At 40.3% G+C, this 13,484-nt stretch overlaps 1 protein-coding gene across 3 annotated transcripts in view; it reads left to right on the forward strand.

Moving 5' to 3' along the window:
- The window catches only part of RASGRF2 (Ras protein specific guanine nucleotide releasing factor 2), a 239,691-nt gene that overhangs the window by 102,647 nt on the left and 123,560 nt on the right, over window positions 1-13,484 (forward strand). For all 3 annotated transcript variants that reach the window (XM_007079978.2, XM_042989305.1, XM_042989311.1), the window contains exons 7-10: window positions 231-424; window positions 5,705-5,814; window positions 6,559-6,677; window positions 12,876-13,036. In XM_007079978.2, coding sequence (XP_007080040.2) covers window positions 231-424; window positions 5,705-5,814; window positions 6,559-6,677; window positions 12,876-13,036 — 584 coding nt within the window. The remainder of the gene's footprint in view (window positions 1-230; window positions 425-5,704; window positions 5,815-6,558; window positions 6,678-12,875; window positions 13,037-13,484) is intronic.

Raw genomic sequence — 13,484 nt, forward strand, 5'->3', positions numbered from 1 at the left:
TCATTGTTCATTTGGGGCTAGAGTTGGGCTCTGTGCACCCCCTTCCCCCTGCCCCCATGCATTCTACCAAATCAGTCATTCAAGCATCTGGACGGGGGCCCTGTGCACGTGTGACACATGATGCTGGGAGCCACTCTGTGCCATTTCCACTGAGTGAACACAGTCTCTCCTTGTTTTAGATAACTTACCAAGGACCAAGAAAAACTGCCATGTTTACTTCTTTTTTACAGCTGATCTGTTTGATATTTTGCTCCCCATGTTGAACATTTATCAAGAATTTGTGCGTAATCACCAGTACAGCCTCCAAGTGCTTGCCAATTGTAAGCAAAACCGAGATTTCGACAAACTCTTAAAACAGTACGAAGCCAACCCTGCGTGTGAGGGGAGGATGCTGGAAACATTCTTGACCTATCCAATGTTCCAGGTAAGTCATCTGGGATGCATTTTATAAGTCATCGGTTCCAGTTTGGTGGTACTGAAACATAGGGTGACGTGAGTGACAAGTTTAAGTATGCCCCATGTGGAATTATGGCAAATGTGCATCAACTGTCCTGAGCTTGACCCTGAGAGAAACAAATTTATGCCACACATTTTCCCTCTGTGTAGCATATGGGAGAAAAGCAGGCATTTTTTTTAAACCAGGCATTTTTGAAGCAATTAAATCAGGAATGGTTTTTGAAAAGTAGCACAGTTTTCTCTTTACAGAAAGATTCCACACAGACTTCTTCCATGGAGTCTCCTCCTCCAGCATGTTTAAAAATATTATCAGGTTTACAGAAATAGGATGCTGTGCAAACGTTCCAGTATATGCTGGTGGCATAAAAGGCTCCTGAGGGGTGGAGTGACTGCTGGGAAAGTCTTTGTTTTCCTTCCCATCCTCCCCTCCCTGTTACAATTGCTGTTGAAGTTGGTCTTGAGTTTGTCTGGAGCTCCGGATAGCAAAAAGAGGACATTCTGGGTCACAGAGGCTATGAAAATATAGGGTCTGGAGGCACTGGCTAGACCTGGGGACTCTTGGCCCCTAGTCAGGTTGCTGAATTGAGGCTGGGGCTTGTCATGACATTTACTTTTGGGTGTTAGAGCACCCGGAGGGATCAAACATACTTGTGTTCTTACCTGTATCTAGAGCTTTACCGTTAAGAGTCCTTGAGTGAGAACAGAGGAGGCCCAAATGTGAATTGAATCTCCTGTTCCTTTGAAAAGTGTCGATTCTGCTCTTTTGGAAAGGCATTGAGTGTTCTTATTGTGGAATTTATGGGGCTTCTGGCCAGGCCTCCAGATTGTCATGTGGTAAACCGATTCTCCTAATCATGTGTGTTAGGGCTTCTGCAGAGAGTTTTGTCCCCCTGCGCAGGCATTGCTGACCCTGGCTGACCATTTTGTAGCCTGAGAAAGAAATGTTGCTCTGGTTCATAATTGTTTGTCCTAAAGTTTGTCAATCCTTTTTGAAATCATGGAAGTCACCACAGAGGTTTAGCAAGATTTTTTAAAAACCAAAAGGATGTATTTGAAACAACTTAAATATAGTGAAACTTTATAATGGTATTGTGTTTTTTTTCATGGAACTGAATTGTTTGAACTTTTTGCCTCTCTGAAGAAATATTTTACAAGAAAAACTTCAAAGCAAAAACAAAAAGTTGCTTTTTTTAACCTTATAAAAATTATAATTTAAGCTTTTATTTATAGTGAAACAAGTTTTATATAATGCAGTGTTCTGAGATTCTGTCTGTGTCTTTGGCAGTTACCTCCAGATTATGATTACAATCCCTAAACTATGTCTTTTCAGCAACTTGATTTCAGGTGAATATTCAAAGAAATGATTGTGAAAGACACATGGAACATTCTGGGAGGCACCTAGCTCCCTTTCTGACAGTGCACTAATGCCTTCCCACGGGCTATTTAATTTCCCTTTGGTGTCATTTTCTCAGGGTTTTAAAGCAACAGACAGAACCGCACTTGATCTGTAGGGGAGGTGTCCAAACACAGTCGAATGTAGGGCCTTGGAAAACCCTTTGGATTTCTTGAAAATGCTGAGATGCACTTCTGTCACCCTCTCTCCTTTTCCCTGGAGTTTAAGCCCAATAATAATGGCTTGGCATTTTGATTGACCCCAAGGAATTCCTACAATGTCAGGAAAGGACCATCGGACTACGAATCTTGAGGAGACCTGGATGTCTTGCTCACTCTTCAGTCATAGCATTCAGGAAAATAATTGAACCAATCTAAATCTCTGTTTCTTACTCTTAAAATTGAGGACCTGATCTCCAGTTGTCTCCCAGAGCTCTAGCTATCTGGCTGTGATCCTGGGGGGATCACACGATAGTGGTGCAAGGAGCCTGGTGTTTGTCTAGGAACCCACATCCTGAGACTGTGGTGGCCCGAAACCCTACAATTTAGCTGAAGGGTCAAATGTTGAGGTTCTCTGGCTTTTTACAGACCAGGGTAACCAAAGGTCTCAGGTTAGGAGAGCCATTTTTCTAGGAGAAGCCTCAGAGTTGAAGAATTTAGCCAGAATTGGTCCAAACTGCAAGATGTGTAAACTGAAAGAACAGCTCTTAATCTCTTTGCTGCCCTGTCACTATTCTGGATAGATCAAGAGAGGAAGCTATCAGAGTGTGCTACCTAACAGCCTCAGTCTCCTTGGTGCCTCTTCTTTGTCTTGTTTGCTTGGTGTCTCTTCCTTCTGCCTTCTCCCTAGGAGTGACCCTATGGACCACTGAAGGGGAAATTGCACTTTCTAGAAGCTTGGAGGTTTTCTCTTACTGAGTTCATTCTATCCCTCTTGTTCCCTCTTGGTTCTTTCAAAAATGAGGTGACATAGTCGTGAAAACATTTGCTTCCTTGGAGGGTCTAGCTGTTTCTACTTCCCTCTGCATGCTAGTTCATGCTACCAAGGGACCTCTGACCAGACTTTTTCTTGAGTCTAGATATGGGGGCAGGGGTTAGGCACAGAGGAGGAGAGGTGATTGGAGCTTTTAGCCTGTGTATGTGTAGAACTTTTACTGGGCTCTTTGTCAAGTAAGTCATTTGCTGCTGTTGATATTCTATGTTGAGCTATGGAAACATAGAGGAATTGTTGAATTTGGATGATGCAGTTAATTTATCCTCAATTTAACCATCAGACAAATAGTCCAAGTGTTGCCAAGAAATTTGTTGTGGAAGATAATGTAGTCATTAATGTAATTTTTAATTAGCAAAGGCAGTGGCTCGACTGGTACTGTTTAAATAGGCTTCGGGGCGCCTGGGTGGCGCAGTCGGTTAAGCCTCCGACTTCAGCCAGGTCACGATCTCGCGGTCCGTGAGTTCGAGCCCCGCGTCAGGCTCTGGGCTGATGGCTCGGAGCCTGGAGCCTGTTTCCGATTCTGTGTCTCCCTCTCTCTCTGCCCCTCCCCCGTTCATGCTCTGTCTCTCTCTGTCCCAAAATAAATAAAAAACGTTGAAAAAAAAATTAAAAAAAAAAAAATAAATAGGCTTCAGCTGCTCATAAGTCCATAGGTAAGCCAATCATGAAATCTGCCCCTGACAAGAACAGTGCTGTTAGATGTTCTCCGGAAAGTAGCCTTTTGCGGCTCTAGCCACCTATTTACTGTAATTGGCAAGCCGGCTAATTAATGTCTATAAAGTGACAAGTATTGTTCCATAGTTGAGAAGAGCATTATGATTCATCTAGACAGTACTTACTGTGATTCTTGGGTTTGGGGGGAACAGATTTATAATCAGCTCTTGAATATACACACGAGCTCTTTGGAGAGCCATCCACTTCTCTGCAGAATGTCCTTTCCCTGCTTTTTGGCAGTTTCAGGGTTGTTTGTTCCTATACCAGAAAGTAGAAAGGACCGGCTTCTGAATTTCAGATCTATCTACTTGAACCTTAGCCAAGGAGCTCTCTAAAATAGATTTAATTAATGGGGGAGGATCCTGAAGCTATTGACTAAACTTAGTTTTGTGGGTTTTCAGTGCATGCATTATAAGCGTCAGGCTCTCCCACTCCTACCTTCTTTGTTATGAAAAATTTAGTACATTAGCTGTTGATTGCCTTGATTTTCTTATAGAACTACTGACTTAGAGGCAAACTGTTATCCATCTTGGCACTGTGCAGAAGGGATATTTGAAAGTGTATGTATCCCAAGAGCCTTTACCAGGAGAAGTTTATGGAATGGAGAGGCAGAAAGTGCCCTCCATGTGTCTTACAGGGGAGGGGTCTCCCTCCTATCAGGAGTCTGTCTGAAGTTCCAAAACCTTAACATGATGATATTCCTTAGGACCTGATCCCAGAATATCAGCTGCAGAGCCGTGTGTGTGCTGTGGCACTGCCCTTTGTGCTCATGCCTAAACATGGGCCCTCAGTAAACATCAGTAAGTAACCCGGTGAAGGCCACCACCTGCACAAGAGCAACAGCAGATCCGTGGGCAGAGCTGCCAGCACCTCAGGACTGGACGGAAGGAGCTAGCCATAGTACCCTGGGAGGCTGTTTCACTTTCTTCATTCTTAGAAGGCCTTTCAAGGGCCTAGAGAGACCTCAGGCCCCAGAGAAGAGACCCCGTGGGTTCCTGCATTGGTCAGAGCCACCATGATCATGGCTGGCTCCGTCATTTGCTGTGACACCACCTTGGGCAAGTTACCAGACCTCTTCACACTTTGTTTCCTTATCTGTGTAAAATGGGCAAATTCCCCTTTTGTTGCTGGAGGTTTAGGTGTACGTGCAAACCTTGAGCTCCAATCTGACCCATAACAGGTGGGGTTATGGTGCCTGTTGTTCATGTGTGTTGGTATTATAATTAAGCCCACTGCCCCAGCTTTCTAAAAGATTTTAGTTTGTAAGCCAGTAAAAAACAAATATGTAGAGGGGTACCTAGGTGGCTGAGTCAGTTAGGCATATGATTTCGGCTCAGGTCATGATCTCATGGTTTGTGGGTTCGAGCCCCGCTTCAGGCTCTGTGCTGACAGCTCAGCCTGCTTTGGGTTCTGGACAGCTGACAGCTGGAGCCTGCTTCAGATTCTGTGTTTCCCCTGTCTCTCTACCCTTCCCCCACTCGTGCTCTGTCTCTCTCATGATCTCAAAAATAAATAAAAATTAAAATAAATAAATAGGTAGAATCACTATAACTTTAAAACTCTACTATGTTCTATTAACATCTTCATAGGCCTGGTGGAGTTTCTGCCTTTGACAGAATTCAGATAGTTTATCTATAAGCAAAACTACAAGTAAATAATCTAATTAAACAATACTTTTTATTGCTAGAAGAATGAATTAAGGTAAAGTAGGATGAGAATGTAATAAAGGTGAACATATCTTCTCCTCCCAAGTTTTAATTCTTAAACAGAATATTGCAGTAGGATTCTGAATTTAAAAAAAAATTGTGAACAAATATACCTAAAATACAGATTCTTGTGATTTGATTATAGCTGTATGTTTCCCCATGAACCAATTTTCAAAAGTTGTGATTAAGAAATATATGATTATATTAAAAAACCTAAAGAAACAATTGTTTCTCTGGAACATAATATTTTGTTACTCTTTTTTTGTGCTCTTGGTGAAGTGTGTGTGTGTGTGTGTGTGTGTGTGTGTGTGTGGTTGGAAGTATACTTTGTTTCAAAACTGTAAAGGTAGAGATGAGTTTCTCAGACATGATGATGGCACAGTAGAGAGTGTCCCAGTGTTGTTCATCCTGACCTCTTGCTCATGCTGGCCTTTGCATTTAGATCCCCAGGTATATCATCACACTTCACGAACTCCTAGCTCATACACCTCATGAGCATGTGGAAAGGAAAAGTCTGGAGTTTGCTAAGTCAAAACTAGAGGAACTGTCCAGGTATGTGGAGAACTCATAATAAAGCCTTGATTAGAGAAAGCAGCAAGTTAGTCTCTGTGGAAACCTAATATATATGTCCAGGTAACAAGAAGCAAGACACACACCAGCTTCTCAGATTCACCTGAATATTAAATGCTAGCTCTTCAGATGGCACTGAATCAGAATACATGTTAATTTTAACCAAGAAAAATATATATTGTTGAAAATGTTTTTATAGCATGTGAATTTATATAATTGAGATTATAGCTGTATTTGGGTTTATGTTTCTTTCAGGATAATAGGAAAATGACCTTTATTGGAATCCTTGTGTTCATATTTGGCAAGAAGCTAGAGAATGTATATTTTGCATTTTTCAGTGACTTTTCAGTGTTTCAAGGAATTATTTACATCTGTGTTCCTTTAGCTTATATGGAATAAATGGTATAAGGTCCTCTAATTTGCTCTACCTCTAACAAATGGCATCCTAATTTCAATGAAGGTTGCTGTTCATAAAATAATACTTTGCTTTCCTGTTGCATTCCCCAGGGTATTCATTGGTTTGTGACCCGCTTGTCATTTAGAATCATGTACACTGGCTTTGGTTTGGGTCATGGCTTGTTGAGGCCTGGAAGTCTGCTCTCCCCACAGTCTCTTTTATACTGATGCAAGTCAAAACTGAACTTCCCAGAGGGAGCTATTCTTTGCATACCTGCTAGGGCTACAGAAAATATCTCTTACTGTGATCTGTCTGTGCTGTGTCTATAGGATAATGCATGATGAAGTGAGTGACACTGAAAACATAAGGAAGAACCTTGCCATAGAAAGAATGATCGTAGAGGGTTGTGATATTTTGCTGGACACAAGCCAAACTTTTATCCGCCAAGGTAAGTCCTTGTTTGGTAGACCCACTGTCTTAGTCATCTCTGCGACTTACACATTATCATTGCCAGATCCCGGAAACCATTTTGGAGCAGCTTTGATGTAGCTGTGTGATTGATACTGTTCATGCAGGACACCTCCGTGGCCTTGACCGAGGCTGTGGTTGAGGCCCACCTTTGTGCTGTTTCTTTTCAGGGGCCATGAAAAACAGCAACACAATAATAGTAAAGCACGAGTGGGACAGTAAGTTACATTCTGACTGGACTCTCCTCCTCAGTGGACCAGACATTCTCTACAGCTCCAAGGAGGACAGATCGGTCTGGCCGATGAGAGTGGCAGTGCCAGGTGGCGACGATATACAGGCAAAGGCCCAAGAGAAACTTGCACTGCTCAAAGCCCTTTCACATAGTGGTGGGGACAATGTCCGAAGTGAAAACAGCTGTCTCTTGTTCCCATTCTTCATCAGCACTTCTGGATCAGCCCCCCATGATATGATTTGATTCGGTTGGCAACTCCAGTTGTCAAACGAAATGTCTGTTGACCCCTGACACGCTTTGGTAATGGTGCATGTATCTTGTTTGTGGGATGTGTGCTTTCTGAGCATCACCCAGTATATTAAGCTTTTGAAGTGTTGAAGATATTTGTGCCAGAAACTTTGGAGAAGCAACAGCCTAACAGTGTCCCTCCCTCCAGGGCCCTCATTGCAGAGTGCACGGAGTAAACCTCATCCAGCGTTCTTTTTTTAAGTGCTTAAGTGTTCTGAGGGAAGGGACCATGCCCCACGGAATTGATTTGAGACAATGCATTGCACACATTTATGATTTTGAACTTGGTGAGCAGTGACACATAGATTTTGGAACTAGGATTAACCTTTAATGTAGTTTTTGTTCAGAATGTGCCAATAACATTTGAAGATATTTGCATTTCCGTTGCCTGCCAAAATGTGCTGCTTAAAATTTTTTTTTTACCTCATCAAATAAGACGTTACTTGTGCTGTGCACATAAATTTTTGCACAGAATACTTAAAAAAGTTTAACACGTGCTGTTCTATTTTCCATTATTTATTTATAAAGAGAGAAAGTACACATATGTTAAAGTTTGGAAGTTTATTTTAAGAAATGATAACTTTTCTCAGTTTTTGGCTTCTGATACTAATTTTCCTTTAAATATAGTGGAATATAATGCTAACAACATCAGGCCTTCCTAATTCCCCCTGTATTCCTCCGCAGAGACTGTGTTCCCATATTGGCTTTCTGCCTTCCTGGCACTTGCCTGCCTGTGTGCCTTCACGTGTGCTTTCCCCAGCCTGGGGCCTGGGAATGCCCTTTTCCATCCCTTCCGTGCCTGTCGAAGGTCTGCTTGGCCTTCCAGGCTCAGGTCAGACACCTCTAGAGAGCCTTTTACAATGTTCCCCTCATCTTTCTCTCCCCTTCCCTCCAGTTAGAATGGATTTACCTTCCTCCTGGTTTCATGCCCCTTGCTCCCGATGCATGTATTTCGTCCTCTTGTGTATTGTAGGTACATGTTTGCACGCCTGTCTCTGCCAGTAATTGTAACTCTGAAGGGCAGTGTTTACGAATTCTCTCCTGCCTTATCTGTTGTTTTCCATTATAGATACCTGAAAGATGGGCATTGGATTAAATTGAATTACTTGTTGAATTGCAGTTTTGATTGTTAGATGTCTTATTTTGTATTTTTCTTGCATTTGGAATTCACTGAAAAAATACTAATTGACTGGAGCTTTATAATATGCGAGAATGCAAATAAATGTTTCTGTAACTAGTATTCTATTTCTGAAAGGGCTTTTGATTGAAAAGTATGATACATCGTAATTTATTTCTATAAACTGAGACTGCTCTTATCTAAGTTTGAAAAAAACATCTATAATGAAAAACGCTAGAAGGTTGAAGATATTGAATAAGTCATTTTTTTCAGTGCACCCGGAGGAAAAATACTCAGGAGCCACATCTGCCTTTGATTCATGTCCAGATGTTATTTATTGCTTTTTCTTTGCCACATGTTTAAAGCACTTCTGTTAGCTATTAATACAGCTGATGTTATTATTGTATTGATGTTGATATAATGATTTGCTTTTACAGTATTTTTTTTGTATTTTTGGTTGTTAGTGTGTTTAGGAATTATTCAATAAAGTTGGCTTTAAAAAAACAGACCTTAATCCAAAAGTAGAAAGTAATCCAATTACATATAATTTGGGAAGTTTCCATTGTTTTGCTTTGGTTGCTCCTATTATCATTTTTACTACATACCCTTAACAGACTTTTAAACCCATCGAGGTGGGTTTTTTATTCTTTTAAACTTTGATGGATTCCATTTCCTATGAAATGGACTACAAATTATCTCTAATTGTCTGCTAGTATTTGTGTTATTTACTTTTAGGGATAGTATGAGGTATGTTGCAGTGTGTCTGTATTTGTGTGTGTACATGTGTGCATATGCACAAATATATGTGTGGTTTCAACCTTAAATGAATGTTTATTCTGAGGACTAGAAAAAATAAGTCGCCCAGGACGTCGGAAAGGCCTCCTTAGAATAGGGGCATCAGATAATCTTGAATGTCAATCTGTGGGAATTTAGTGATTAAAGTAACAGAGGTTTTATTGTAAATTGATGCTAATCATTAAATAGTTGATGAGCAGGATGCAAAGGACTGTATCGCAATGTAGTCTGATAATGTCATTTATGTTCCAAAATCTACTCAAAGTTTGTTGAACTAAAGTGTAAGAGTCTGAAACAGTAATAGGAAGACAGTATAGCCATGTCGCTGGAGGTCAAATTTTGCCTCCACCATCTCCTTGCTGTAGGATATTGAGCAATTTATTTAACTTTTCTTTGTCTCAGTTTCCTCTCCTTAAGTTGGAGTTAATAGCACCTAGATTTTAGGGTCGTGGTGAAAATTTAATGAGCTGATACCCACAAAAGCATTTAAACCAGTGCCTGTGAGAGTATGACATAAATTTAAAAACCAAGATCTAAATTTTGGAATGAGTTTCTGTTTTTCAATAACATGAAATATGTATGAACATTTAGTAGAAGATGAGGCACTCTAAATTGACATTTTGCCGAAAACCCATTATGCATAGCCAATGTCTTGTGGAAATGTGAACCAGGATAATTAAGTGAAGGTTACTGAATTCAGAGTGAAATGCATTGAGAATGAGTCTCGGACCTCTGTGATACCTTAACTATTCCCCGACTCACAGTCATGTCCTTTTAGGGTAGCAGTGTTCTTTGGAGTTGTAACATGGGGTCCACAAATATTTGTACTTTCTCAAATGCCTAACCCAGTAACCTGGAAGTTGCTCATCATTCCTTTTCACACTGGGTGGAATGAAGAATAAGGGCATTAGTCCTGAATGCCATTCTTTGGGAATTTAGTGATTGAAATAACACAAGTTTTGTTGTAAATTGACCCCAATTATTGTGAGAGAGACACAAGGAACTGTGTCATAGCAATGGTCTGATATTGAGGAATTACTAATACAAACTATTCCTTTAATTTTTACTAACTAGAGAGGAATCTTCAAGTCTTAGAGTTGTATTGAAACACCAGGTCAAAGATAAAATGAAATATAAAAAAAGTCCACTTAACATGTTTTTCCCAATATGATTATTTTATAAACCGAAAATAGTGTTGAAATCCCTCACTTTTAATTCTGACATATAGACTTCTGTGTAGGCTGAATATACAGGATGAACGGTTATCGATTAAACATATTAGTGTATCGTTCACAAGGAAATGTTTATTTTTTTTACCTCAAAGTTTTAATCCACAGTATTACTAATATATGAGCAAACATGTATTCTGTAATTTCTGATCTGCAAAATCATTAAATGCTAGAACACTTAACGACACATTATATTGAATCTTCATAAACTTGGTTATAACCTTTCTGAAAATGACTCCTGAACCTGTTTATCCACCAGGACATTTATTTGTCTTCAGCTCCAGTCTTTCACTCTGCCCTAGCTGATCTCACGACCCCCCATGGCAAAGCTACAACGGACTGTCTTTTCCTATCCGATCCCTTTCCAGGTGTCATTGTTTATGTTGCTGAATCCACTGCCATCTCTTGGCAGCATGGCTCACTCAGGTGACGGCTGCTCAGCCCCTCAGGCCTCAGTTTTCCCTTCTGTGAAATCAGGGGCTAACCAGGTCCTCCGAAAGAGCTCCTCTGGCTTTGATTCTGCCCCGTGAGCCCCATGAGTGCAGTCCTTCTGCTGTTACTCATTTACTTATCTAGGCAGTCTGCCTTTTGCTCTCCCCACCCCTCCTCTGCTCTTCAAATTTAATTACTTGCTGCCCGCGCTCTCTGACAGCTTGCTCCCACCTGCCTCACCTCCTTCCTTCGCTCTCCCCTTGCCCGTTCCCTTTGGTGGAGTCAAGCCTTCTCCTACCCTTTGTTCCCAGGGCCCACAGCCTTCCCCAGGACTACTTCCATGCTGTTCTTTAGGCCCCCAAATAGCTGCCTACTGTGCCTCTGTCTAGCAGTCCCACCTAAACACTCACCTGAGGAGATGGAATCTGCACACGGAGGTTTGCTCCTCATCTACCCACCTCCCCACCTTCAGCTCTGTTAAAAAGTAGATGCTGTTTGGAGTATTCATATGCTAACGTGAACATTTTGTGACCCACAGTCATAGTTTTACCATTTTACGTATATGAACAACTTTAGTGGGGCTTTCCCCACTTATCAAAGGAATCTGTGACCATTAAAAAAAAAATCAGGAAATGCAGAAAATGTCTGAAGAGGAAATGAGGTTGCCTGCAATCTCATTTTTTAGTGCTGACCCCTGTTAATATTTAAGGGTTGAATATGCAGTTAACGGTTCTTATGAGACTGATATGTGTCTTTGTAAGGCTGCATTTTGAGTAGTGGTAGATTGAACAAATCGTAGTAATATCGCTGACTCAGTAATATCACTATTTCAGAAGTCAAGGTATTGACAAGAATCTTTCCTAGTGTTTGTTTTGGTTTGCTGTCTAACTTAGATTGGAATTTTATTTTGTGGGGAGGTCATTATTAGGATGAACTTGTATAAAATCTATGTAGAGATTCTCACATTGAATAGAAGACAGTTTTGTTCACGGGAATGCTCTGGGTATAGACTTTATGAGTTCTTTTCCATTTAAATTCCACAAAATTTTTATCACACATAATTTAAATATAATCTGAAATAGCTGCCCTTAGTTAATTTTAATTAACTAAGTTGCATTGAATTGTTTAATTTGTTTATTTTTATAATATACATGCAGTGTAAATTTTATTTTTGTATTATGTTATTTGTCTACCTACAGTGCCTCAGGAAGAATAAATTCTATCTTCTTTTTACTATGTTATTTTATTACTATATGCAATTATACAGTATATATCTTGTTCTTTTTTTAATTTCTTTAAAAAATTTTTTAAAATATTTTTTATTTGTTTTTGAGAGAGAAGGACAGAGAGAGCACAAGCAGGAGAGGGGCAGAGAGAGAGGGAGACACAGAACCCCAAGCAGGCTCCAGGCTCTCAGCTGTCAGCACAGAGCATGACACTGGCCTCGAACTTGCGAACCATGAGATCATGACCTGAGCCAAAGTCAGACGCTTAACGGGCTGAGCCATCCAGGCACCCCATGTATCTTATTCTTAAATTGGTTGAGATAAGATCACCGAGGGACAGATGACACAAGTGCCTTGTTCTCTGAATTCAGTTTGGCTTTCTTTCAAATTTATTTTACAGTTTATTAGTAAATAATCAAGTCTGAAATGTTTTATAAAAATAGTAGGAATTAGGGGTGACTGAGAGGCTCAGTTGGTTAAGCATCCAACTCTTGATATGAGCTCAGGTCATGATCTCACAGCCCATGGGATTGAGCCTCGAGTTGGGCTCTGGGCAGACAGTGTGGAACCTGCTTAGGATTCTCTCTCTCCCTCTCTCTGCTGCTCTGCTGCTTGCTCTCTCTCCCTCTCCCTTTCTCTCTCTGAAATCAATAAATCAAAAAATAGTGAGAATTAGTTAGGCCCTTAAAACACAATGCATTCTCTCTTCTGCTCAGAGTGTAGAGGATTTACTTCCAATGGTGCATCAAATAAATCCTTGGTATCTTGGGAAACAGGTCCTAGAGTTTATTGCATCAAGAATAGCTCTCACTTGAAAAAATTTTAATTGCTGTGTATTCTTCACTTTTGTGATTACCAGGTTCTCTTATTCAAGTACCTTCTGTTGAGAGGGGGAAACTTAGTAAAGTTCGCCTGGGTTCACTGTCTTTGAAAAAGGAAGGAGAAAGACAGTGCTTCTTATTTACAAAACACTTTTTAATTTGTACAAGAAGTTCAGGAGGAAAGCTGCATCTGCTCAAGGTATGGGTTTTATGTGACTATTCCATTTATGTTCCATGCACTTAAGAGGGATTGAGATTAATTTAATTATGGCTTTCCCATATCCAGTATCATAAAACCCAGATTGTCACAATTGCATAGTGAGGTAATGTACAGTTGCTAAGCCTGGCATGTACTTTGTTGTTAATCAAATCCAAAAAATAGAAATTTCAGTGTCCATTTCCATAAAGAAGTGCAATTAAAATCATAACCTAGAAAAAATTACTAGTTGATGACTACTGAGCTACAAAAATCTTATTAAATCACTGCAGTATATTGATAGAATATTTGCTAAATCCTATTTTATCTTGCTCTATACCAAGAGTCAGCAAACCATGGCCCACAGCCTGCTGCCTGTTAATAAAGTTTTATTGGAACACAGCCATGCTCATTTGTTTATATATTGTCTGGCTGCTTTCATGCTTTTAAA

This window comes from Panthera tigris, chromosome A1 (genome assembly GCF_018350195.1).
Source record: "Panthera tigris isolate Pti1 chromosome A1, P.tigris_Pti1_mat1.1, whole genome shotgun sequence".
Classification (NCBI taxonomy): Eukaryota; Metazoa; Chordata; class Mammalia; order Carnivora; family Felidae; genus Panthera; species Panthera tigris.